This window comes from Neomonachus schauinslandi, chromosome 16 (genome assembly GCF_002201575.2).
Source record: "Neomonachus schauinslandi chromosome 16, ASM220157v2, whole genome shotgun sequence".
NCBI lineage: Eukaryota > Metazoa > Chordata > Mammalia > Carnivora > Phocidae > Neomonachus > Neomonachus schauinslandi.
In genome coordinates, this window is record NC_058418.1 from 11,257,391 (window position 1) to 11,280,829 (window position 23,439).

At 52.4% G+C, this 23,439-nt stretch overlaps 1 protein-coding gene across 2 annotated transcripts; it reads left to right on the plus strand.

Moving 5' to 3' along the window:
• The first annotated feature begins 128 nt into the window (after positions 1 to 128).
• PHLDB3 (pleckstrin homology like domain family B member 3) lies at positions 129 to 18,891 on the plus strand. 2 transcript variants are annotated; one of them, XM_044922123.1, is made up of 15 exons: positions 129 to 382; positions 1,037 to 1,219; positions 1,462 to 1,599; positions 3,071 to 3,199; positions 3,451 to 3,616; positions 4,403 to 4,542; positions 4,701 to 4,784; positions 5,163 to 5,273; positions 11,809 to 11,908; positions 12,059 to 12,149; positions 12,236 to 12,323; positions 12,509 to 12,565; positions 16,510 to 16,729; positions 17,350 to 17,435; positions 18,460 to 18,891. In XM_044922123.1, the coding sequence occupies exons 1-15, from the start codon at positions 131 to 133 to the stop codon at positions 18,592 to 18,594; spliced, it is 1,980 nt and encodes a 659-aa protein (XP_044778058.1). In that variant the 5' UTR covers positions 129 to 130; the 3' UTR covers positions 18,595 to 18,891. The 2 variants fall into 2 exon arrangements, with proteins under 2 accessions (XP_044778058.1, XP_021536984.1); XM_021681309.1 differs by lacking the exon at positions 129 to 382 and having other exon boundaries at positions 403 to 1,219; positions 3,451 to 3,612; positions 4,432 to 4,542; positions 12,215 to 12,323.
• Positions 18,892 to 23,439: the final 4,548 nt, after the last annotated feature.

Genomic DNA, 23,439 nt, shown 5'->3' on the forward strand with positions numbered 1-23,439 from the left:
TTAGGTCCCGCCTCCTGGAGCTCTTTCCGAGCGCCCGAGCGCTCGGGAGCCTCCTGGGCCGCATCCACACGCTGCCAGGCCACGCCCCCGGAACTCGGGCCCGCCCACTCCGCTGGAGCACCGAGCGGCCATGGGGACGCCGAGCGGCCGGGACGAGGGGTGCCAGCCGCCTCCGGTCCCGGAGGGCGACGCGGAGGTCCCGCCCCAAGGGGCTGTGCAGCCCCAGGTGCACCCCGAGGACCCCCACGAGCCGGAGGCGCCCGAGGCCCCGGAGGAGCCCCAGGGAGTGAAGGAGCTTCCGAGCGGCCGAGGAGCTGAGCAGCAGGCTGAGGAAGAGGAAGAAGTGGAAGAAGGCAGCAGCACGGAGAGCAGCCGCGACGCGGTGAGGGACCTGGAGGGCGAAGGAGGGGGCCCCGGGGGGCCCAGAGAGACAGGCGCTAGCGGGTGACAGAGCCACAAAGGGACAGGTAGAGAGAGACCAGATAGAGACCTGGACACAGGGAGACCGAGAGACAAGGGAACCAAAGAGACAGAGACACAGAAAGACCAGAGACAGAGCCTCGGAGAGATGGGGTTAAAGACACAGACAGAAACCCAGAAACAAAGGACAGAGATGCTCAGAAGGGAAATACTCTGAAAGGGAGAGAGACCTAGCGATTCAGAGAGAGAGACAGATACTGAGTCGGAGAGACAAAACCCAGAGAAACGGGGGAAAGACTCAGAGCGACCCGGGGAGAGCGGGAGAGAGATCCGGGTCTACCAGGACGCGATGCCAAGAGAATGGGACCTGGGTAGCGAAAAAGGGACCTTCCTTGAGTCGGCTGCGTACGTCCCCTCCCCGACTGCAAGCCCCTGGGCCTCCTGCCCGGCCCGGGGTGCTCCCGCACCTGCACCCTCCCCCACTTGAATAAACGGGCGTGGCGACTGACTGGGGCTGATCAGACCCCCAGACCCGAGAATGGGGTGGGGAACGGACCTGCCTGATGACTGCAGTGGCGAGGCCTCTCCTCTTGAACACGCCCCTCTCCGACCTCAGCGGGAGGCTCGGTCCCCGGCACAGACCCCGGCCACGCCCCCCGCATCCACCCAGCCTGGGGAGGGGGTGCGAGGGGCGGCGCGGCGGCTTCGAGAGCAGCAGCTGGAGGCACTGACCCGCGTGGCCGTGATGGAGCAGCGAGTGAAGGAACTACAGCGCCAGAGGAAGGAGCTGAGGATCGAGGTGAGGCTGCGGACCTCGTGGGCAGTCTGGCCCCCAGCTCAAGGGGAGCCCTCCAGGCCAGGCTCCTGGGCCTTGCCTCCAGCGGGATCCCACTCTTAGGCCTCCAGCCCTATCCTCCCTCCCTCCGAATCCAGGACCCCAGACTCCCAGGCACCCCACTTGGACCCAGGCGTCCAAGTCCCCAGCCTCCTCCTTCCTCGGACCCAGACCTCCGGGCCCCAGCCCCTACATTCTCCCCACAGATGGAGGTGGAAGTGGCCCTTCTGCGGGGCGAGCTGGCTGGGGAGCGGGTGGCTGCCCGGCGCGAGGAGGAGCAGCTCCGGCAGCTGCTGGAACAGCAGGGGAACATGAAGCGGGGCAACCACGAGCAGGAGGAACAGGTCAGTTTCTCCTGCGCGATCTTCACCGTCAGTTTCCTTCCTCATCGGACCGATATTACTGGTGGTGCTCCTGGGACCTGAGCCCCAGGGTTATCCTCATTCCCCAAAGGGGGATCCTTGGGCTGGGGGAGTGAGGGGTGGGCAGATGCTTCTTGTTTTCCTTCTCCCTCCCCCACCATGATTCTGGGGCCTCTTCCTTTGGCCCTCTCTTTGCTCTTTAAATGTCATCTTGTGAAAAATGTCAAACCGACGAACAGAATAGTCAAACGGGTGGCTCTGTGGTGTGCTCACCACCTTTAGCAGTAATCAATCTTCCATTCTCGTTTCATATCCCCCAGTTTGCTTCCCTCTCCCCCATTTTAAAAGCCAGTACCAGACATGATACTGTCTGTAAACTCTTTAACAACCTATTCATTCTTCAGGTCTGATAACAAAACAGGGATGGTGTTTTTAAAAACAGGGGCCTTGGGGCACCTGGGCGGCTCAGTGGTTAAGTGTCTGCCTTCGGCTCGGGTCCTGATGGTCCTGGGATCGAGCCCCACGTCAGGCTCGCTGCTCAGTGGGGAGTCTGCTTCTCCCTCTCCCACTCCACTCCTTCTGTTCCCTCTCTTGCTGTCTCTCTCTCTGTCAAATAAATAAAATCTTTAAAAATAATAATAATAAAAAAAAAACAGGGCCTAGCTCTCCACACCTCCCTCTCTCTCACCCCCAAACCTGTGGTCAGTCAACATGTCCTGTCCTTTCTGCTCCCTGAACCTCTGTCTCTAGTCCTTCCAGTGCCCCAGGATAAGGGTTCCTCAGCCAGTTGGCCAAACCAGACAGGAGCTGCGCCGAGCCTGCCTTTCTCTGTCACCTCCCTCTGTGCTCCTCATCTCTACCCTCTGACCAGAGTTTACCCCCGAAACTTCCTGTGCTTTTCAACTACTGTGCATTTGTGCTGCGCTGTTCCCTCAGCCCAAAGCGCCCTTCCGGCTCCCTCTAGCTCCCTGGGTCTAAACGTTCCCTGATTTTTGAGGCTTATCTTAAAATCCTCCCATCCAGGAAGATGCTCTCCAGTCTCGGTTTCTATAGTCTCTGTGTTTCACTGCCCTGATCGTCCCAGCCTGTACAAGAGTGAACTAGACAGGGGCACCTGGGTGCCTCAGTCAGTTAAGCGTCTGCCTTCGGCTCAGGTCATGATCCTAGGGTCCTGGGATCGAGCCCCACATCGGGCTCCCTGCTCAGCAGGGAGCCTCCTTCCTCCTCTCCCTTTGCTGCTTCCCCTGCTCATGCTCACACTCTCTCTCTCTAATAAATAAATCTTAAAAAAAAAAAAAAGTGAACCAGACAGACAGGGTCCCTGCAGTCTTGGAGCCGGCACCCAGGCAGGGTTCTGAGATCCAGCTAGCCTCGCCCGTGCTGGACTCTGTTTCTCTTCCTGTGTCCAGACTGGACTGGACTGAGAAGGCTGAGAGCCTGGCTGTTCTTTCAGGAACAGAGGCGGCTGAGCCAGGAGCGGGATCGAGTGGAGGGTCTTCGCCAAAGACTCCAGGAGGCCCAGGGACAGCTCGACTCCCAGCCGGAGGACCAGCGAGAGCGGCTCCTGCAGGGAGTGCAAGAGGTGAGGGTCCTCCAGATCCTCTCCGGGACCTGGTATCCAGGCTGCTCTTTCCTCAGGACCCAGACGTCCAGGCCCTCAGGCCCCTGTTCCCTCACCTAGGAGTTCAGGCCCCAGCCTTATAACTCCTAGGACTTGGGAGTCTAGGTCCTCAAGCCCCTCTTCCCTCCTTGCCCAGGACTCCTGGCCCCAGCCCACTTACCGCCCCCCCCCACCAGGATCCAGGCCTCCAGTGTTTGCATTCCCACCCACAGATGAGGGAACAGCTAGATGTGGCCCAGTGTGCCTACGAGGACCTCGAGTTCCAGCAGCTGGAGCAGGAGAGCAGGCGGGAAGAGGAGGACCGGGACAGCCCTGGGGCCCAGGCACTGGACCCCAAGGTCCGGGAACTCCAGGCCAGTGTGGCACGGCACAGGGTGAGTCGGGCAGGGCTTGCCCTCCCTCCCTCCCTCCCTCCCTCGCCGCTGCCCTCTGATTCCTCCATTCCCCCGTCTGGCCCTTTCTCTGTCATCCTTTCCCACCCGCCTCACCATCTTCTGAAGAGTAACAATAATGATTGATGTTTATTGAGCATTTACTATGTGCCAGTCATGGTCCTAAATGTTTCATGAGTCCTTACTCATCAAATCTTTACAAGAATCTGGGGAGGCCAATCTGACACCCCCCCCCCCCCCACTTTATAATAAAAAAACTGAAGGTCAAGGTGCTCAAGTAATCTTTTCCAAGGTCGCTCAGTTTGTAGAGGGTGGAGCTGGGATCTGAACCTACTCGGTTCGGACGCGGGGCTCCTTTCTCCACCTCCATTTCTGGATCTTCTCCTTGTCACTCTCTTTTCCCTTCTATCTATCTCTGTTCTGTGTGCACCTTGTCTCCTTGCTCGCATCTTCCTCTCAGGGACTGTCTTGGTCCTTTTTTGTATCTGTTCTAGTTGGTCTCTCTGTCCCTTTCCCTTTCTATTCTCCACAACTCTCTCTGGGTCTGTCTCTCTCCATCTCTGTCTGTACATCAGCTCCTCCACCCCCCCCCAAGCCACCCCAGGTCTCTTCCCGATCCCCAAAAGGGAAGAGGGCACCAGGGAACTTAACTCCCCACCCACTCATGGGCACCCAGGTCCCGGGGATCTCTGTTACGGGGTGCAGCAAACCCCAGGCTCTTGAGAAGGACTTGGCTCTGTGGGAGCCAGCTGGGAGCCCTGGGACAGCTGAGTAACCAGGGCCCTGGGCCATGCCCTGCAGCACCGGATCCAGGTCTTAGAGGAGCAGCTCAAGTCGCTGGGGGGGCAGATGGCGGCTGAGAGCAGGGGGCTGAGCCGGAAGAAGGACGAGGCCCTTCAGGCCCTGACGCAGGTGAGTTCTCCTGGGAGACCTGTCCGACTGTCCTCACATCCCGCTGGGGCAATCCATCTCCACTCTGCACCCCAGATGCCTCCTGGTACCAGGGAAGGCTGGGACAGCCCATTCTGAGTCTGTGATGTGCTAGCCCGTGATAACTTGCTCTGCCTTAGGAACGGAGCCGCCTGCTCGAGCTTAATTGCCTCCAAGGAACGCCAGGTGGAGACTTCTCTGAGTCCAACCGGGCCCTCACTAAGGTATGGGGATTTCATGCACCTGTCAGCCCCTCCGCCCTCCAACCCAGGAGTCCATCCCCCAACCTCTTCCTCCTCCCTCGGGAGTCCAGGCCCACAGACCCCTTTTCCCTTGGGATCCACAGTTCTCAACCCCTAAACCCTTCTACCTTTGGGACCCAGGAGTTCGGGCCCCCAGCCCCTACCCCTCAGGGAACCTGTGGTCTCGCCCACAGTCCTTGCTCCCCTAAGACCACGGTCCAGCTCCCTTGTGACCTGGAGCCTTTGTTTTTCCATCTGAGAAATGGGCCGACACTGGATACAAGGGCCAGAGCTCCTGGGAACGGGTGGGCCCTCTGTGATCCTTCCAGCTCCCGTTAACCATCAACCCCTCTCCTGAAGCTCCTGTTCACCCAGAAGACAGACCGCCAGCTGCTGGTGCTCCAGGACCCCACCACCCACACTGCCTCTACCACTTCCTCCTGCCTCTTCTCGGTCCACAGCTCCCTGCAGGTACCTCGGCTCCCCACGCCACCGTCTCGCTGTCACTCGCATCTCCAGAACTTGCCCTGTGGCTTTCTCCACCGTGGGGGTCTGGGGGAGAGGGAAGGATGAACGAGGGGTATTTTGATTTTTAATAGGCTCAAGCTTTACTTACTGATTTTCTTTCTCCTGCCTAACACCCCACCACTCCCCTGGCAGAATGGAACTGGGTGCACCCAGCAATAAATTTGAAAAGCAGCCAAACAGGGCGTATGGATAGGAAGGCCCCCTCTCTCCACCCCACGGGCCCACAGCCCCCATCCCCAGCATGGCTACTTGTTTCTTCGGTACCCCTCCTTCCAGATCTCCTTGAGACTGGGGCCGGGGGGGGTCCCCACTTATTAACAGGTTACAACATTCATTGTTACTAACTCTTTAAACTGAAACAGAGTAGAGAATGTCAGAGCCTGTGCAGGAGGCAGGGGGTGAATATTAGATGAAAAGTTTTGTTTCAGTTTGTGTGGATGCTTGGCAAACACTTAGAAATTGGTAGCTGTTTGTTTTGTTTTTTTTTAAGATCTTATTTATTTATTTGAGAGAGAGAGACGGAGATAGGGAGAGAGAACAGGAGTGGGGAGGAGAGGGAGAAGCAGGCTCTCCGCTGAGCAGGGAACCCGATGTGGGACTTGATCCCAGGACCCTGGGATCATGACCTGAGCCGAAGACAGACGCTTAACCGACTGAGCCACCCAGGCGCCCCAAAATTGGTAGCTCTGATGCAAACTTTTTTTCAGAAATGTGTAGATAAGCTATTCATTGGCTTTGATTTTCTTTTTTTTTTTTTTAAGATTTTTAATTTATTTATCTGAGAGAGAGAACGGGAGACAAAGAGCATGAGAGGGAGAAGGGTCAGAGGGAGAAGCAGACTCCCTGCCGAGCAGGGAGCCCAATGTGGGACTCGATCCCGGGACTCCAGGATCATGACCTGAGCCAAAGGCAGTTGCTTAACCAACTGAGCCACCCAGGCGCCCCGGCTTTGATTTTCTAATTAACGCTTTATTGTGGAGACTGTTTTCTGTTGATCCATTTAGAGCTGCCTCGTCATTTTTAATAACTCTCATGGTAACACTATAAACAGGAAGACTATGACACCTGATATTTGTTGAGTCCTTAGAGTGTGCCAGGCACTGTTTTAAGTGACTCACACGGATTCACTCAGTTGGTCTTTGCAATGATACTACCAGCTAGTTTCTTGCGTCCATTTTATAGGTAAAGAACAGAGGCAGAGAAGTGAAGGTATTTAAATAGCTAGAATGCAGCGGGGCTGGGATTTGAACTAGGCACTGGTTTCAATACTCTAACCGCTCCAGGCTCCTGGTGGGGTGCAGGGGGCGGGGCACAGGAGTCTCTACCAGGCACTGACCCAGCCCTCCCTCTGCTGATGGGGATTCAAGGCTTTTGTAGTTTAAGCAATGCTGTTATGAACACCTGCGTGTGCATATGTCCTTTTTAGTATACCCAATAATAATAGTTAATATTAATTATTATTAATGTATTGTCCGATGTCATTATATACCATGTATATTACTATAATATGTACTATATATTATTTATTAATTAATGTTAGTCAATATTAATAACGATCATGATTTTGGAGAGCTTAAGGTAGGCCAGGGTCTGCTCTAAGCTGTTTTATCTTTTTTTTTTTAAGGTTTTATTTATTTATTTGTCAGAGAGAGTAGAGAGTGAGCCCAAGCAGGGGGAGCGGCAGGCAGAGGGAGAAGCAGGCTGAAGTAGGCTCCCTGCCGAGCACGGAGCCCAATGTGGGACTCAATCCCAGGACCCCGGGATCATGACCTGAGCCACCCAGGCATCCCCCATTTTATCATTTTGAAGCATGGAGTTGCTATTATTTGGACGTGAGAAGCAGCCATATGTTGGCTGTGTGACGTGGTTCAACCTCATATCTGTATCATGAAATCTATCTATAAAGTGAAAATATTCCATTCTTTGCTCAGAGGAACCCCCCAAAGTAGATCCCATTGTTGTGTGGGTAAAGGGTTTGCAGACTTCCCGTCTGGGAAATTCACTTTCCAGCTGGTTGCCCTGGCAGCCTGATAAAGGTGAAGGGTCAGCCGCGTTGCCAGGCAACATGACTTACGGTAAATATGACCCTTAGAAGTAAATTGTCGACCTATAAATACTTGCCGGGAAGCCACATCCATTCCTATGGAGTTGTTACCTGACTTATTGGCTCCCGCGGACCCTGTGCACACGGCCGGGGATCCCGTACCCACCTGGCACCTGGGTGCCACCTGGGGGGCCGATCCGGACACTCTCCTGGGTGCTTTGCACCAGGCCACTCACTTAATCTTTGCATCAGCCACGCAGGGTGGCGGGACTAGTCACTCCCAAGTCATAGCCTCAGGAAGTGGCAGAGCTAGGTCTGGGCCAGGTCTGCCTGTTTTCCACGACCAGTGCCTTCCAGGAGGCCAGGGGGTCGCAGGAATCCTTCAGAGTCCGGGTGGGCAGTGCCGCTGGCCCCAGCTTGGAGGGCACAGGAAGAACGCAGGGGGGATTTATTTACTCGGCCAGGTAAACAAACACAAGTGGATGCAGAGTGTGTGAATTAACAAATGACTCCTCCTTGCTCCTTCTCTCTCTCTTTCTCTCTCTCTCTCTCTCTCACTCTCTCTCCCTCCCTCCCTCCCTCCAAGTCCCGTTAAGGCTCAAACTCCACCCCTTCTTTCCAGGATCAGGTGTTGCCCGAGAGCGTATGGACCCTGCTTGGGTTCAAATACCTGTTCTGCCGCTTCCTAGCTGGCTGAACTGAGATGCGTCTCTTTGCCTCAGTTTACTTAGCTGCCAAATGGGAATAATAACAGCGCCCACTGGTTGATGGCTACGGTGCTTAGCATGGTGCCTGGCACATAGGAGGTGTTTAGTGAATGTTCTGCCCTTACTCTGGTTATCATTACAATTATTAGGGTTATTACAATTATTAGCGCCCTTCTGCTACCCACTTCCACCCTCGTCTCTGATTTTGTGACCCTAGACCAGCCTCTTTCCTGAATGTCTCCATCTTACTTTTTGTCTCCCAACAGTCTCTTCCCCACACAACAGCCAGAGTGATCTCGACACCCCCTACTTAATCCTCCCCCACCTAATGCTGTCAGTGGTCCCCTGAGCCTCCTCACCTCAGCGAGTGGGTCCCTGCATGATCAGGCCCTTGTCCACCTCTCACCACTGTCCCCCACATACGCTCTGCTTTAGCTGCAGGAGCCCTGACCTGCCCACATTCCCTTTTTGCTCCTGCCTCAGGGCCTTTGCATTTGCTGATCCTCCTACCTGGAACACTGTTCCCCTCAATCTTCCCTGACCCACTCTCATTCTTTGGGCCTTAGGGTCAGTGTCCAGAAGGCTGCCCCCAGTCTTCCAGTCGGAAGCTGATCCTCTCTTAGGACACCTGATTCTCTTTGCTCACAGCTGTTTCTGATGATACAGTTATTTGTACGATGGCTTATTCAGTTCCTACAACATGAGCGCCATGCGGACGTTTCCTCTCCCAGGCATCTCAAGCTAGGACATGCTGGGGATAGCGGTTGAAGCAAGGAAAGAGTGAAGAGGCCCAGGGGCTCGGGACTCGGTGTCCTCCCTGTGGAGGGGAGCGAAACTTTCCCGACTCCCCGGGCTTCTAGAAGCTTCGGTGGCCCTGCAGGGTGCCAGGTATGCCGTGAGGCACGGCATGAGCACTTGACAAGTCCTGGCTGTTACTATTCTGTCCAACTTTTTTTTTTTTATTAAAGATAACACGCATATAGAAAGTCACGCGGAACACACGCCCAGCTTAATTATTACGTGGGAACATTCTGGAGCTGCCAACTATGTCAGGAGGCGGTACTGGCAGCCACTCTGGAAACACACCACATGCCCCTGAATGATGACCCCACCCGCCTCCCGGGGAGGACCACTGGCCTGACGTTCCTAGCAATTTCTTCCTTACGTTTCTTTAAAGTTCAATCAATTCAGTGTCTGTCCCTAAACACGATAGTTTACTCTTTTTTTTTTTTTTGGCGGCTGTATATTTTAAGTCTTTATAGACTTCCCCTCTGTTTTCTTTTTTTGTCCCCCTTGCAACTTACTTGGTGAAGAAACCAGATGGCTGTCCTGTAGAGTTTCCCAGGCAGGGTTTGCTGATTGTGTCGTGGGGGTCATTGTCACCTCTCTGCCTCTTCGTATTTCCCGGGAAGTCAGCTGCAGGGGCCCCAGCAGAGGCAGGGTCAGCATTTTGCAAACCTCGCTGGGGGCGGTGTGCCTGTTTCTCTTTCTCTGGCATGGGTGCCTTCATCTGTTGGTCTAGGAGAGGTCTCCAGCGGTAAAATTCCAATCTATTATTCCTCCTCGGGGCGCCTGGGTGGCTCAGTGGGTTAAGCGTCTGCCTTCGGCTCAGGTCTTGATCCCGGGGTCCTGGGATCGAGCCCCGCATCGGGCTCCCTGCTCCGCGGGAAGCCTGCTTCTCCCTCTGCCCCTCTACCTCTCTACCCCGCTCGTGCTCTCTCTCTCTCAAATAAATAAATAAAATTCGTTATTCCTCCTCATCTATTCATCAAAATACTCCCTTAGAGAGAGAATTGCCTTCCTGGGTAACCAGGGGTATGGTTTTTGTACAAAATGCAGGACACATACTTGCTGGTTTCACTTTATTCACCTGTCTTCAAAATAAAAGAGTTGCTTCGGTTGCATCCTTTCCAAGGTAACCAATTCGATTTTTCCTTTACTGTTATCAACTCACGGATTAAATTTATTTGATGAGTTGTGATCTATAGCAGTGAGTATCCTTATTGGTGCTCAAATTATGCAAGGTATTATTTTTATTATTTATTCTTTTTTTTTAATTTTTAAAGTAATCTCTACACCCAACATAGGACTCGAACTCACAACCCCAAGATCAAGAGTCGCACACTCTTCCCACTGAGCCGGTCACACGCCCCATTTCTATTCTTCATTGTCCATGCAGAGTTTTTTTTTTTTCTTTCTTTTTAAAAGTCAGTTTTATTTCTTTCTTTATTACTCTCAAGAGTATTATTATAAATTATAAATTACTCTCAAATTTTCATCTTTTGGTAACTTTTTATTTTAAAATAATGTAAGACTTACAGAAAAATTGCAGAAATAGTAGAAAGAATACCTGTATATGTGGCTTTCAGATTCTGTAATTAACATTTTACCACACTGGACATTTGCTTTATTACTCTCTCTATACATAAACACACACACACACGCACACACAGACATTTTATTATTCTCTCAAAGCGTGATTTCCCCTTACCCCTAAATACTTCTACGTTTATTACCCAAGGTCAAGGCCACTCTCTTACATAACCACACTGCAGTAATCAAATTCAGGAAACTAACGTTGAGATAATATTATTGAAAGAACCAGATACTCATATTTTGTCAGCTGTTCCCCTATTGTTTTTTCTAGCAAAAACAAACCAAAACAAAGCCCCTGTTTTTTTTCTGGCCCAGGAGAGCAGGATACATTTGGTTGTCAGATTTATTTTTTTAAAAAGCCAACATTCCCCTCATTCAAAGTTGGAGGGTATGGCAGGATATTCAGAGAGATGACGCTTCCCTCATTGTCTCCATCCATTGCGTTCACCTTCTGGGGGCAGCCCCGGGTTACCAGTTTCTCGAGTCTTCCTGGAGGTATTCAGTGCTTATACAGTCTGTCATGAATATACTTTTGTCATCTTTTTATGCAGAGCTAGTATATTCTTCATGCTGCTGTGCACTTGATTTTATCTTGGAGATTATTATCTGTCTGGATAGAGAGAGCATCCTCCTCTTATACGCTGGAGAGCTTTCTGGGGTGTGGATGATGGCTGGTTTATATACTCCGCCTCCTTCTGATGGACACTTAGGTTGTTCCCTGGCCTTTACAGGGCATCACCTCAAACTCAAGTCGTTTTGTACATGGATGAGTGTCGTCCATAGGATATAGTCCTAGAAGTGGAGTTGGGGCTCAAACGTTTAGGCATCTGCCGTTTTAAAAATACAGAAAGCCAAAGTGGCCTCTAGGAATGTTGTTCCAGTAGAAACCTCCCCCTCCCCCAGCATTGTGGGGAGAGCCAACGTGATAGGCTTTTTTTTTTTTTTTACAGTTTTATCGAGATATAATTGACCTATGCTACAATTCACCCATTTGAAGTGTACAATTCAGTGGATTTTCATATATTCACAGAGTGGTGCAGTGTCCCCACACTCCATTTTAGAGCATATTCATCACTCCCAGAAGAAACCCTGCATCCTCCAGCTGTCCCCCCTCAACCCCCCTCCTCCCCCCGAGCCCTGGCAACCGCTCATCTCCTTCCTGTCTCTGGAGCTGCCCATTCTGCACATTGCCCTGTGCGGGCTTGTGTGCCTAGCTGCTTTCGCCCAGCATCATGTTTACAGTAGCTTTCTGATCTGAGCCAAGGAACCACTGGTTTTCCTTGGCAGCCCTCCGACTGGCAGTCGAGATTGAGCCCCTTCTCCCATATGCATGGGCCTTGTGTGTTTTCAGGGCTCCATCGGCCTCCAGAGGACCGGAAGCCTGCCCCGGAAGAGGGGAGAGAGAGCGAGCCAGAGGGGATCCCCCCGACCTCTGTCCCTCCACTACACTGGTGAGGGTCCCTCCCAATCCCGTGGACCTCCTCCCCCATCACTGCCCTTCCTGCAGCAGGGATGGAGGAATCCGGGTGCCTGTGAGTAGAGGTGGAGGGGCTTGGACAAGGGAGAATCCTGGCCCCCTAGCCCCAGCCCTTCTTCCCCAGGACCCCTCGAGTCCTCGGCCCTCCCACCAGCATCAGGAGACTCTGGAAGACACCCGCTCTATCAGCTGCTGAACGGTGGCCCTGGGAATAGGTGAGATGTCAGGGAGGGAGAAGGTGGGGACGTGGGAAGAGGCTGGGCCACTGTAACCCGCCCAGGTCTCTGTTCCTTCCTCCCAGCTGTGGGGCCCTCCATCCAGACATCGCCCGCATGGAGCGGCTCCTGCAGCAGGCTGTGGCAGAGAGGGAGCGACTGATCAAGGCCAGGGTGAGACCCCAGGCCCTCCTCCTTACGGTCAGGAGCCCCTACTCCAGCCCCCTCTTCCTTCAGACCCAGGAGTCCAGGCCCCCAGCCCCCTCCTCCCTCAGACCCAGGAACCCACTACGTTTTTCCCTTCTCCCCACTTCTTATTGCATAGCATCCTCATTGACTCCTTCATCCTCACCCCACAGGAAGGGATGAGAAGAAGGAAAGAAGGTTCCTCCGGCCCTGCTGTACCTGCCATCATGGTCAGTCCACCCCTGCCCTCAGCCCCACCTCCCTGTTCTGTTTCTGCCCCGGCCTCTGCTCTTTCTTCTCTCAGCCTCTCCTCTCCTCCAAAAGAAAAGTGTCTGGGGCTTGGCCAGGGGTGGGGGGGGGGTGACTAAAAAGGCCTGGTTTCTGTTCCCATTATGGTTATCTATATCCATGGCATGTCCTCAGGTAATATGCTCTACTTCTCTGTGCCTCAGTTTCCTCTTGTATAAATGGGTGATAAAGTCAGCAGTTACTGTAAAATGAGGGCAATGATATGCTGGTTTCAATTCAAATTTGATTCAAAATCACTTAAAATATTTAAAAATTTGATTCTTTTAAAAATCTTTATTATACAAATATTCAAGCATATGCAGAGGTAGAATAGATTGGTAAGCCCTGTGTACCCACCATGCAGCTTCAATGATTACCATTTTTGTTTTTTAAGATTTTTATTTATTTTTAGTAATCTCTACACCCACCATGGGGCTCGAACTCACGACCCCAAGAACAAGAGTCGCAGAGTCACACACTCCACCAACTGAGCCAGCTGGGCTCCCCAGTGATTATCAGTCTCGAATCTTGTCTCAGTTGCCAACTTTGTTGTACTGATCCCTCACCTACTTCCCACCGTGCACTGGAATATTTTAAAGCAGATTCCACATATTGTATCATTTCCTCCATACCTCACCTGTGTATCTCCGATAGAGAAGCTTTCTGTTTAATGTAACAAAAATGCCATTGCCATACTTTAGGAGATGATTAATAATTCTGTTACATCCTAATATGTGATCCACATTCACATCTCCCTAATTATCTCTGAAATGTCTTTTTATGGTTGGTTATTTGAATCTGGATCCAAGAAAGTCCACATAATGCATTTAAAATGTCTTCTAAATCTCTGAGATGAAGAGTCCTCCCTCCCTACTTTAAAAAAAAAAATGCCATTTATTTGTGGGGGAAAAAAATTGAGTCATTTATCCTGCAGTTTTGCACATTCTGGATTTAGCTGACCGCTCCTTATTAAAATTTTATTTTTACCCCTGCTAATAGCATGAATACATTTTTTTTTAAGATTTTATTTATTCATTCATGAGAGAGAGAGAGAGAGAGAGGCAGAGGCAGAGGGAGAAGCAGGGTCCCCGCGGAGCAGGGAGCCCGATGCGGGACTCAATCCCAGGACCCTGGGATCAGGACCTGAGCCGAAGGCAGACGCCCAACCGACTGAGCCACCCAGGCATCCCGCATGAATACATTTTTGTTATAACAAATGCTACTGAATTTGGGGAAGCGAGGGTCTCCCCATTGTACTTCAGGAGGCACAAGTGTTTCCTCTTGTTGAAAAGGCTTCAAATCTTTTTTTTTTTTTTGTAAATATTTTATTTATTTTATTAGAGAGAGAGAGAGCACGAAAGGGGGGAGGAGCAGAGGCAGAGGGAGAAGCAGACTCCCCACTGAGCAGGGAGCCCAACGCAGGGACTCGATTCCAGGACCTTGAGATCATGACCTGAGCCGAAGGCAGATGCTTAACGACTGAGCCCCCCAGGCGCCCCCTTCGAATCTTTTTGAATACTTTTCCACATACACTGATCAAACCCTTTTTTGTGAATTTATTCCCCCCCGCCCCAAGCCAGCACATTGTTCTCAATCTGCTTTTTGTTTTCTCAACCATCTGTCCTTTTCTTCTTCTTCTTCTTCTTATTATTATTTTAATGTTTCCTTTATTGAATGCCTACTGTGTGGCAGGCCTAGGGTCACAACAGTGACCCGAATAGCAATCCCTGCCCTGGGGGAAGCCGGCATTTAGAGGCAGATGGACAGAAAAAGCAGCTTCAGTAAGTGAAATTTTAAGTAGCCTGTCAGGTGCTGATAAGCAGCAGGGAGTAAAATAAAGCAGGCAGGGCAGTGGAGCCTTCCGGGCTGCCAGGCATAAGCTCTACCTCATTAAAAATGAAGCACTCCTGCTTTGGAGCATCATCATTTATTAAACAGGCCCCTGCTCTGTCCGCCCCCCGCCCCCCGCCCCCGTTTCACCCCAAGCTGTTTTCTTCTGCACACGCCCAAGTGTTTCTCTGGGATTCGCACCTAGAAGCGCAGTCCCGGGATTGGAGAGCCTGACCTTGAGCTCGTCCTTGAAAACAGTCCTGTGAGGAGGGTACTGTGATAGCCCCCGAATTTCTGACGGGGAAACTGAGGCTCCGAGAGGGGCAGGGGTTCTGTGGGGGTGACATGGTGGGCGACGGTGGAGTCAAGAGTCCCGAGCCCACCGGCTCTCCTGGATTGAAGCCCCCGTCCTGCCACATCCTACCTGGGTGACCTTGGTGAGCCACTTCCTCTCTAGAAGCCTCAGTTGCCTCATCTGGCAAATGGGGACAAGAGATAGGGGTTTTTTTGTTTGTTTGTTTTTGTTTTTGGAGAGGAAAGGAGGTGATCACTGTGATCACTTGGCACAGTGCCCAACAGGGAGTGGGACCTTTCATACACATTGGTGATCCTTAGTGTAACTTTTTAATTTGGCCACAGGACCCATAGACGATTCCAGGCCCCAGTGGGTGCCCTTTTAACTGCTAACTGCTCCTTCCCCTCCTATGCATGTCCCCTCTGCCTAGCTCTTCCCATCTCCATCCAGTGAGTCTCCTCTCTGTTTCTCATCCCTCCTTACCCTGCCCTCGCCTCTGTTTTCTCAACTCATTTTCTCAGCCCTTGATACCTGAGGTGTGGTCCGTGGACCAGCAGCATTGGTGGCCTGGGAGCTTGTTGGACCTGCAGAACCTCCCCCCAACCCCTGACTGAACCCGAGGCTGCATTTTAACAAAATCCCTTGTGGGTCTGCCTGTTCGCTCAAGTCTGAGGCACACTGCTCTGAGCCTCAGTGTGACCATGGGGATCATTACCGTTCTTTGCAGGGATCAGAACAGGTACAACCAGGCTGGGCCTCGTACACACTAGACACTTTCATTGCCTTGGTTCTCCCCTTTCTGGCCTGAGATGACACTCTGCTGGCGAGTCCTGGCTTGGTCAGCTCTCGCTATGTGACTTGGGCCTAGTGACTTAACCTCTCTGAGTCTTGCTTTCCACATCTGTAAAATGGGGGTAATGATGTACTTACCTCCCCCCTCCACTTTTTTTTTTTAACTTACCTCCCAAGAGAGTTTGAGAGGGCAGAGGGATTATACCTATAAAGTGCTTAGCACAGGAAATAATCGCTGATTTCATCACAACAAGAATAGCAACAACAGTAATGGAAACCACTCTCATGTAGGGATCACTTACTTGGTCCCTGTTTCACAGTATATGAGGGTCCCACTGGGCTCCCTCACTTCTCTGCCATACCTCTTGTGCTTCAGGGTGAGCTCTGGGGGCAGGAAGACCTGGGTTTGGGTTTCAGCTCTACCCCCTAGAAGCTCTGGGTGACCTCGGGTGGATCATTTTACCTTTTTTTTTTTTTAACGATTTTATTTATTTATTTAATTGACAGAGAGAGAGACAGCGTGAGAGGGAACACAAGCAGGGGGAGTGGGAGAGGGAGAAGCAGGCTTCCAGCCGAACAGGGAGCCCGATGCGGGGTTCGATCCCAGGACTCTGGGATCATGACCTGAGCCGAAGGCAGTAGCTTAACCAACTGAGCCACCCAGGCGCCCCTCATTTTACCTTCTTGTACCTCAGTTTGTTCATCTGTAAAATGGGGCTCCAGTAGCCCTGTCCCAGGGGCAATCATAGGGAGTCAAGTTGTTGCTGCTAGTAAGACGGGGGCAGGGTGTCCTAGTCACTGAATGGAGCTGCCAGAATCATTCTCATGATTGGCATTGTTGATATGGCTGGTTAAAGGCTGTGGCCGGCCTTACAGGGGAGCAGGGGAGTAGGACCCCCCACCCCGGCTGCTGGACCGCCCCCTCTGTGACCCTTTGATGTCAGCTGCCCCCTTCTCTTCCCTCCCCAGGCCCCGCCCACGCCCCCACCCCGCCCCCCAGGCCCTCGGGTCTTGGATCTCCGGCAGCACCTGGAACGCTGGGGCCACCATCCCGAAAGCTGCCCGCACCTAAGGGTGTCGGGAGGCTGCTGCCGCGGATCCTTGGTGAAGATGGGTGGCCGCATAAAGACCTGGAAGAAGCGGTGGTTCTGCTTCGACCGCCAGGCCCGCCGTCTGGCCTACTACGCCGGTAAGCCCGGCCTGGCCACCTGGGTCCTTGGGCCCCTAGGACCCTGGAAGTGGTGCCTCCGGAGGCCTTCCCCACCAGACACCTAAGAGACCCCGCCCCCTGCCCCCTTCTCGCTCAGGCCCACGAGTCTGGATCCCCAGCCCTGTTAGCGACCCAGAATCCAAATCCCCAGCCCTCCTCGGTGACATGGGTAACACTTTCGTACAATTCTGGCTCCCCAAACCCCATTTTTTCCTAAGATACCTGGAAGGAATATGAACTGGCATTGTCCTCGCCCTCCCTGCACCCTCAACACCCAGGAGTCCAGGCCCCTCACCCTTCTTCTCCCGGGCAGTCAGTGATTCGGAACCTCTCCTGAGTCTCTTTTCTTCTCCAGGACCAAGGCTGTCAGGGACCTAGGATTCCAGCTCCCCAGACCCCATTCCCCAATCTTGTCCAGTCTCCCTTCCAACCTCAACATTCACTCACCTCCCAACCAGCGTATCTTAGGGAACTCCAGACTCTGCCACCATTCCCTTACTCCAACACCAGTCTCAGGACTTGGGTCTAGCGACCCCTGCCCGGATGCACAGACGCACACCTCTCACTAGCTGTCTTCCCCCCTCACCTCCCTCCGTTAGACAAGGAAGAGACCAAGCTCAAAGGCGTCATCTACTTCCAGGCCATCGAGGAAGTCTATTACGACCACTTACGCTGTGCCTTCAAGGTGAAGCCCCCTCTTGGTGCCCCCCCCCCCCGCCTTCTTGGTCAGAGCCCCTGCAGTCAGACCCTAGCTTGCCCCTGGGTAGACCGCACCATCAGGGTCCTCCATCCAGCCCAGAAGGAGCCCACCGGGTCATTTGACTGCAGCGACCACAAATTAAGAGCTCAGTCCCTGGCTCTCATCAGCCACTGTTAACTTTTCTTGGAGCAAAAGATTGAGAGCAAAAATTTGGCAAGCTCTGATGCCAAGCTGGGAATAAATGGATGAAGACGTCAGGGTAAGGATGGAGGCAGCCTGGGAGCATCTAGAGGAGGCGATTGTTTCTCAGCCTCTGCCCATGGTTGCCAAATGGGAATGGGCCACACGGTGTTACTTCATATTCTTTTGCCCTAAGGAACTCAGGAATTTGAAATTTGTACAAGTGCAGTGCCAGAAATCTAAATGTTGGCAACTGGTACGGTATTTAGAAAGCTCTGGGGAGCAACCGACTATGGCCTTCTAGAGCTTAGGTTGGAATCCCAGCTGTGGGACATCAGTAAAGTGACTTCCTTTAGCCAGCCTTCATTTTCTCACCTGCAGAATGGGCACAGTATAACCCATTTTCCCAGACTTGAGAAGGTTAACAGAAAGTAATGAATGGGTCTAAGAGATATACTCAATTCAGGGTTGGCAAGTAGCTACTTAATAAATGGAGTGTAAATACTCGCTTTCTCCAGTTACAAACCAGGGGGATCTAGATTTGGGGGGATGTGAATGCTTGTATTTCTAATATAGAAGGTAGGCTAGAAAGGGGACATGGGTCTTCCTTCTAGATTCCTCCTGCTCCCCAAATCGTAAGCCCCCAAATGTTAATTCACTCAATCTTCATAACCCAAGGAGGTAGGTAGCATTATTTAGGAAGGCAGATGGGGAAACTGATTCAGAGAGTCTAAGTAATTTGTCCAGTGCCATACAGCACGTAAGTAGCAAGGCTGGGATTCGAACCCATATGTTCTCTTAACCACCTTCACTCTGCTGCTTAACCCAGAGCCCCAACCCTCGCCTGACGTTCTGCGTGAAAACCTACGAACGCCTATTCTACATGGTGGCGCCCAGCCCGGAGGCCATGCGTATTTGGATGGACGTCATTGTGACAGCTGCTGATGAGAATCACGCCCCCTGAGGGGCCCGCCCTCTTGGGGGACGTCCCGGCGAGGCTCCGCCCCCATAGCGTCACCCCCCCCGCCGCCCCCCGAGGCCCCGCCCGCTGTGGGAAGGCCTGGGTCCGCCTCTTTGGAACTTCCGGGAATCCTGCAGGTGCCGCGGCTCGGCGGGCCTGAGCCGTGGTGTTTTGGGCTGCAGGTGCCTTCCCGCGACGGGAAGCCAGCCCTTGGGGCCCTGCCCCGGTTAGGAGGAAGATTGCAGGGGCGGGAAGGAACTATTTATTGGTGCTCCCGCAATACCGAATTAAACACGGAGGAAGACAGTTGCTGCTGTGTATTTCTGGCGCAGGCGTCCCGGGGCCCCTTAGCCCCTAGGCAGGACATCCGAGTTATAGGTATCTCTGAGAGTCAAGCGTCCCACAGCCCGCTCTCCTCGCTTTAGGAATGGAGGCTTCAACATTAAGGTCAAGGCTCAGAGAGGGAGGTGGGGAGGCATGCGTCCTTAATCTTTGGCAATTTTGTTTTTTTAGTTTGTGGGCACCCCCCCCCCCCCCCCCCCCCCCCCCCCCCGCTTCCACCCTTTTTGACTTGACTGGGCGGTTGGCAGTTTTTAAGAACTTCTAGGCTCCTGCCCTCCGGGCCTTGGCACATAATTATTCCCTCTGCCCTGTCCTTAAGCAGCTAGCTCCTCGTTCCTCAGCTCTTGGGGTGTCCCCTCCTCCAGGAAGCCCTTCCTGCTCCCCTGGATCAAGCACCCCACTTTGAGCTCCCTGTCCCATCCCTGAACACCCTAGGTCATCACTGGTAATGGATCTGTGTCCCATATGGACTGGGAGCCCCATGAGGTCAGAGCCAGTGGTGTCCTGGTTACTACCACATCCTCAGCACCACAGGGCACATTCATTCCATGAAAGTGGAAAAAATGCTTCCCTTTCACCTCCTGGTCTTTGTACATACTGTTCCTTTTGCTTAGGTACCTTTCCTCACTCCACCCTACTACTCATCATGTCGGTCATAGCTCAGATGTTTCCTTCACCAGGAAGCCTTCCCTGATTCTCCTGGCTGAGCAAGGTGCTTCTTCTGGACTTCCTGTGCCAGCCAGCCCTGATCCAGCCTGTGCCTCCCCCATCACAGCCTTGACGACTCTGGATCATCACTGTCGATGAGTGTGTCTTCTGTGCTGGATGGGAGCCCCAGGAGGTTGTTCGAGTTACTCTTCTGTCCTTGGCACACAGCAAAAGGCCTAAGTGCAAATTAGGTGCTGAAAGAACGTTTGCTGGCTGAATAAACTGATGAGAAAGAGCTGCTAAGGATCGAGGACAGCAGAGAACAAAGCAAAGAAAGGGCTCTTAATTCTTTCAGTCTTATTCAAGGTGTCCCCTCCTTTAGGAAGCTCTCCTTGATCCCTAGGCTGGATCAGGTGCCTATTCTGGGCTTCCACAGTCCCCTGGGATTGCTCACTACAGCCCTGACCACTCTAGGCCCTCACTGTGTAGAGACAGGTCTTCGCCCACTGGAAAGACCTCTCTGGAATGAGGCACTCAGTCTCTCTAGTTCCCATTTGCTCAGGGCCTGGGGGTCCTGTTTCAGGATTTCTTAAGGCTCCAGATGCGGTGCTCCTAAGTCTTGGGAATACAAACACCTCAATCCCCTGGCCCTTGGGGGACCGCTGTGTTCCTTGGCCTCCACCCCCGGGGGCCAGACATCTGGATTCTTGGATCAATTCATCCCCCAGCCCCTCTGCAAACAGTGCTCACGGAGGCCAGCCTCTCAGACATGTGATCAGTGTAGTTGGCAGGTCCCTGTGCCGAGAGCCCTTTCAGGTGTGATGCTCTGTGGTTGTCATCTGGAAATTCTTAATTTTCTTTTTGAATTTGGATTTTGTAAGTGCGGTCTGAAGGGATGTCAAGCATGCGCTAGAGGGGACTGGAGCCTTGGCTCACACACGGCTCCACCTCCTGCCACCTCCCGCGTCCCTGGGACAGGCTCTGTCTGCCTTTATCTCCCTGCCCCTGCCCCGTGACCACTGTCACCTCAAACTTCAGCATGGCCTGGGTACAACTGGGAAGAGAAGGGTCATGCACTCATGCCTCAAGGCATCTCGGGTGGGGCATGGCAGTGGGCAGCTGCCCACCGGAAGGGGAGCCCAGCCACCCAGTTGTTCTGGCTGTGGGACAAGGTCTGCAGATACCTGTGAGGGTCTGTGCTCTCAAGCGTCCAAGGTGTTTGCCTTTGGGAATATGACATTAAACACCAGGAGGAGTGGAGAAAGACGGCAGAAGAAAGGAAAAATGCATTTCTATTTTAATACCTTTAATGGCACTCTTCCCTGCCTTTTGAACCGGGTCCCCAATATTTACATTTTGCACCGAGCCCCACAAATTATGTAGCCGGCCCTGCCCCTAACCCCACCCCTTCCCTGACACATCCCAGATTGTATGTCCCAGAGGGAGTGGGTCTGAAGATAGGCTGGGAATGTCACCGGGCTCTGGACCTGCCTTGGCCCAGGGGACAGGAAACCATATGGATATGGCCCCAAGGTTGTCAGGAAACCATATGGATATGGCCCCAAGGTTGTCTGAGGCCCTGGCCTGACCTCGAGAGCTGGGGACTGCCTCCACACTGACCTCTCTGTTCGCATATCTGGGGAACCAGCTTCTAGAATCACTTTGCAATGACCTCTGGGAACAGGAGCAGTGAAGAATCACAGAGCAGGTGTAAGGAGAGGCCCCACATTCAACCTTCCCTCTGCTCACTGGGCCTGGGCCAGGTTGGGGTCAGCACCCAGGATCCAGGCAGGCCTGAGCAAGAGGAGACTCCCCACCCTGGGTACCACTCCCTCCCAAGATGCTAGTTCTTCTGGTCTGTCTAGTTGGGGTTCCTCCCTGAAACTCTCCCACGCAGCTGGGGCCTGCAGGGCCTCTGGTCCCAAACACACAATAGTTACAGTATTATTACCCTGCCTCGCTCCATCCCTCAGGAGATAGGTGTTTTCAGGTCCTTTTGGCAAAAGAGGCAGCTGAAGTTCAGAGAGGGAGTCCCAGTTGCTTGCAGTCACACAGCAAGAGGATGGCACAGGCAGGATTAAAATTTCAGTCTGTCCAATTTCAGAATTGATACTTTGATGCTCCTTTCTTTATTATAAAACAGATCTCTCAGAGGCTCAGAGAGGTGAAGACACTTCCTTGGGGTCACACAGCAAACCCTAAGCAGGGCTGGGATTTCAAGGCTGGAAGGCTGGAAGGCAAGGAGGCAGGGGCCCAGTGCTGGATGACTTCACAAGTAGTCATTCACTTTCTCTCTGTGAGCCTCAGCATGATGCCAAGTGACGTCACCTATATGACTGAGGTGCTAGTCATTATTGGGAATAGGGGTGCCCAACGGGGTCTGGGGAATAGATAATATCTTTATGGACACAGCCGCTATATTTCCCTGGTACAGAAACATCTTATCTATGAGCCGGGAAAAACAAAGGAAGGTTAGAGTTGTAGCTTATATAATGATATAATATAGCATAATAATATAAATGTTATTATATAATAAACATAATCTATATAAATACTATAATATAACACAGCATAACGTAACATAGGCAGTCAGTTATATGAGCCTGGATATGGGGGTGCTTAGTCATTTTGCGGTTCGCAGGATGTTCTTGTTTGTTTCAGAATTCAGACGCGGTCATGCAGTGGTCCTGAGTGTGTCCCCCTCTAGCACGTCACAGTGTGGCCCTGGCTGGGGTTGGTGTTCAGTGTTGGTGTTGGTGTGTAACAGAACCCCACGGCCTCACTGTGGGTGCCTGGCCAACTCCCTGATGTCAGGGGCTGCTTTTCTTCTTTACCTGGAAGACTGCCCAGCTCCCTCCCTGGTCTCCTGGCCTTCTCTCTCCTTCCAGAATCCTTTCCTTTTTTACACAGAGGCCACAGTGACAGTCTTTCTTTTTTTTCTCTTTCTCTCTTTTCTTTTTTAAGTATAATTTACATTTAGCGAAGTATATAAGTATACAGCTGTGTAATTCTTTTTTTTTTTTAAGATTTTATTTATTTATTTGTCAGAGAGAGAGAGAGCACAAGCAGGGGGAGTGGCAGGCAGAAGGAGAAGCAGGCTCCCCACTGAGCAAGGAGCCTAATGCGGGCCTCAATTCCAGGCCCCGGAGGTCATGACCTGAGCCGAAGGCAGATGCTTAACCCACTGAGCCACCCAGGCATCCCCAGCTGGGTAATTCTTTACAAATTTGTACACACATATAACTACTGCCTGGAGGAAGATAGTGGGGGCTCATCACCATCGCTCCTTTGGGACAATGGAATCCCTGTTCTGTTCTAGAACTTCATGTAAATGGAGTTACATGGTATGGTTTATTTGCGTAAGGCTTCTGAGCTCTACATAAATTTCGAGATTCATCCATGGGGCTGTAGACACCAGTAGTTGGCTTGTTTTCACTGCTGAGTGATATTTCCCATGGGGTGAATGACCCACTCATTCTTTTCCGTTCCCTTCTTGATGGATATTTGCATTCGTTCCCAGATTTTGATCCTATTAAAAAGCAAGTCTGATTGTATCCTCTTCCCCCACCTCTGGCTGATTTAGACCCTCTTAACGTTTATCCACCTTTCTCAGAATTCACTGAAATCTCTTCACGGGGCCTGTAATGTCCTGACCGGTCTAGCCCCTGCCTGGCTCTTGGGCGTCAGGGTCCACCTTCCTCCTCTTTGTCCTCTGAGCTCCCTCTGCTTTGTAATCGGCTCTGCTCCCCGTCTTTGAACCACAGCTTGAAGGACACCTTCCGGCAAGCTTCACTGACCAACCAGCCTCCACCCCTAGACTCCATACCTCCTTGGAGCTCCCTACACTTCTCCCTTCAT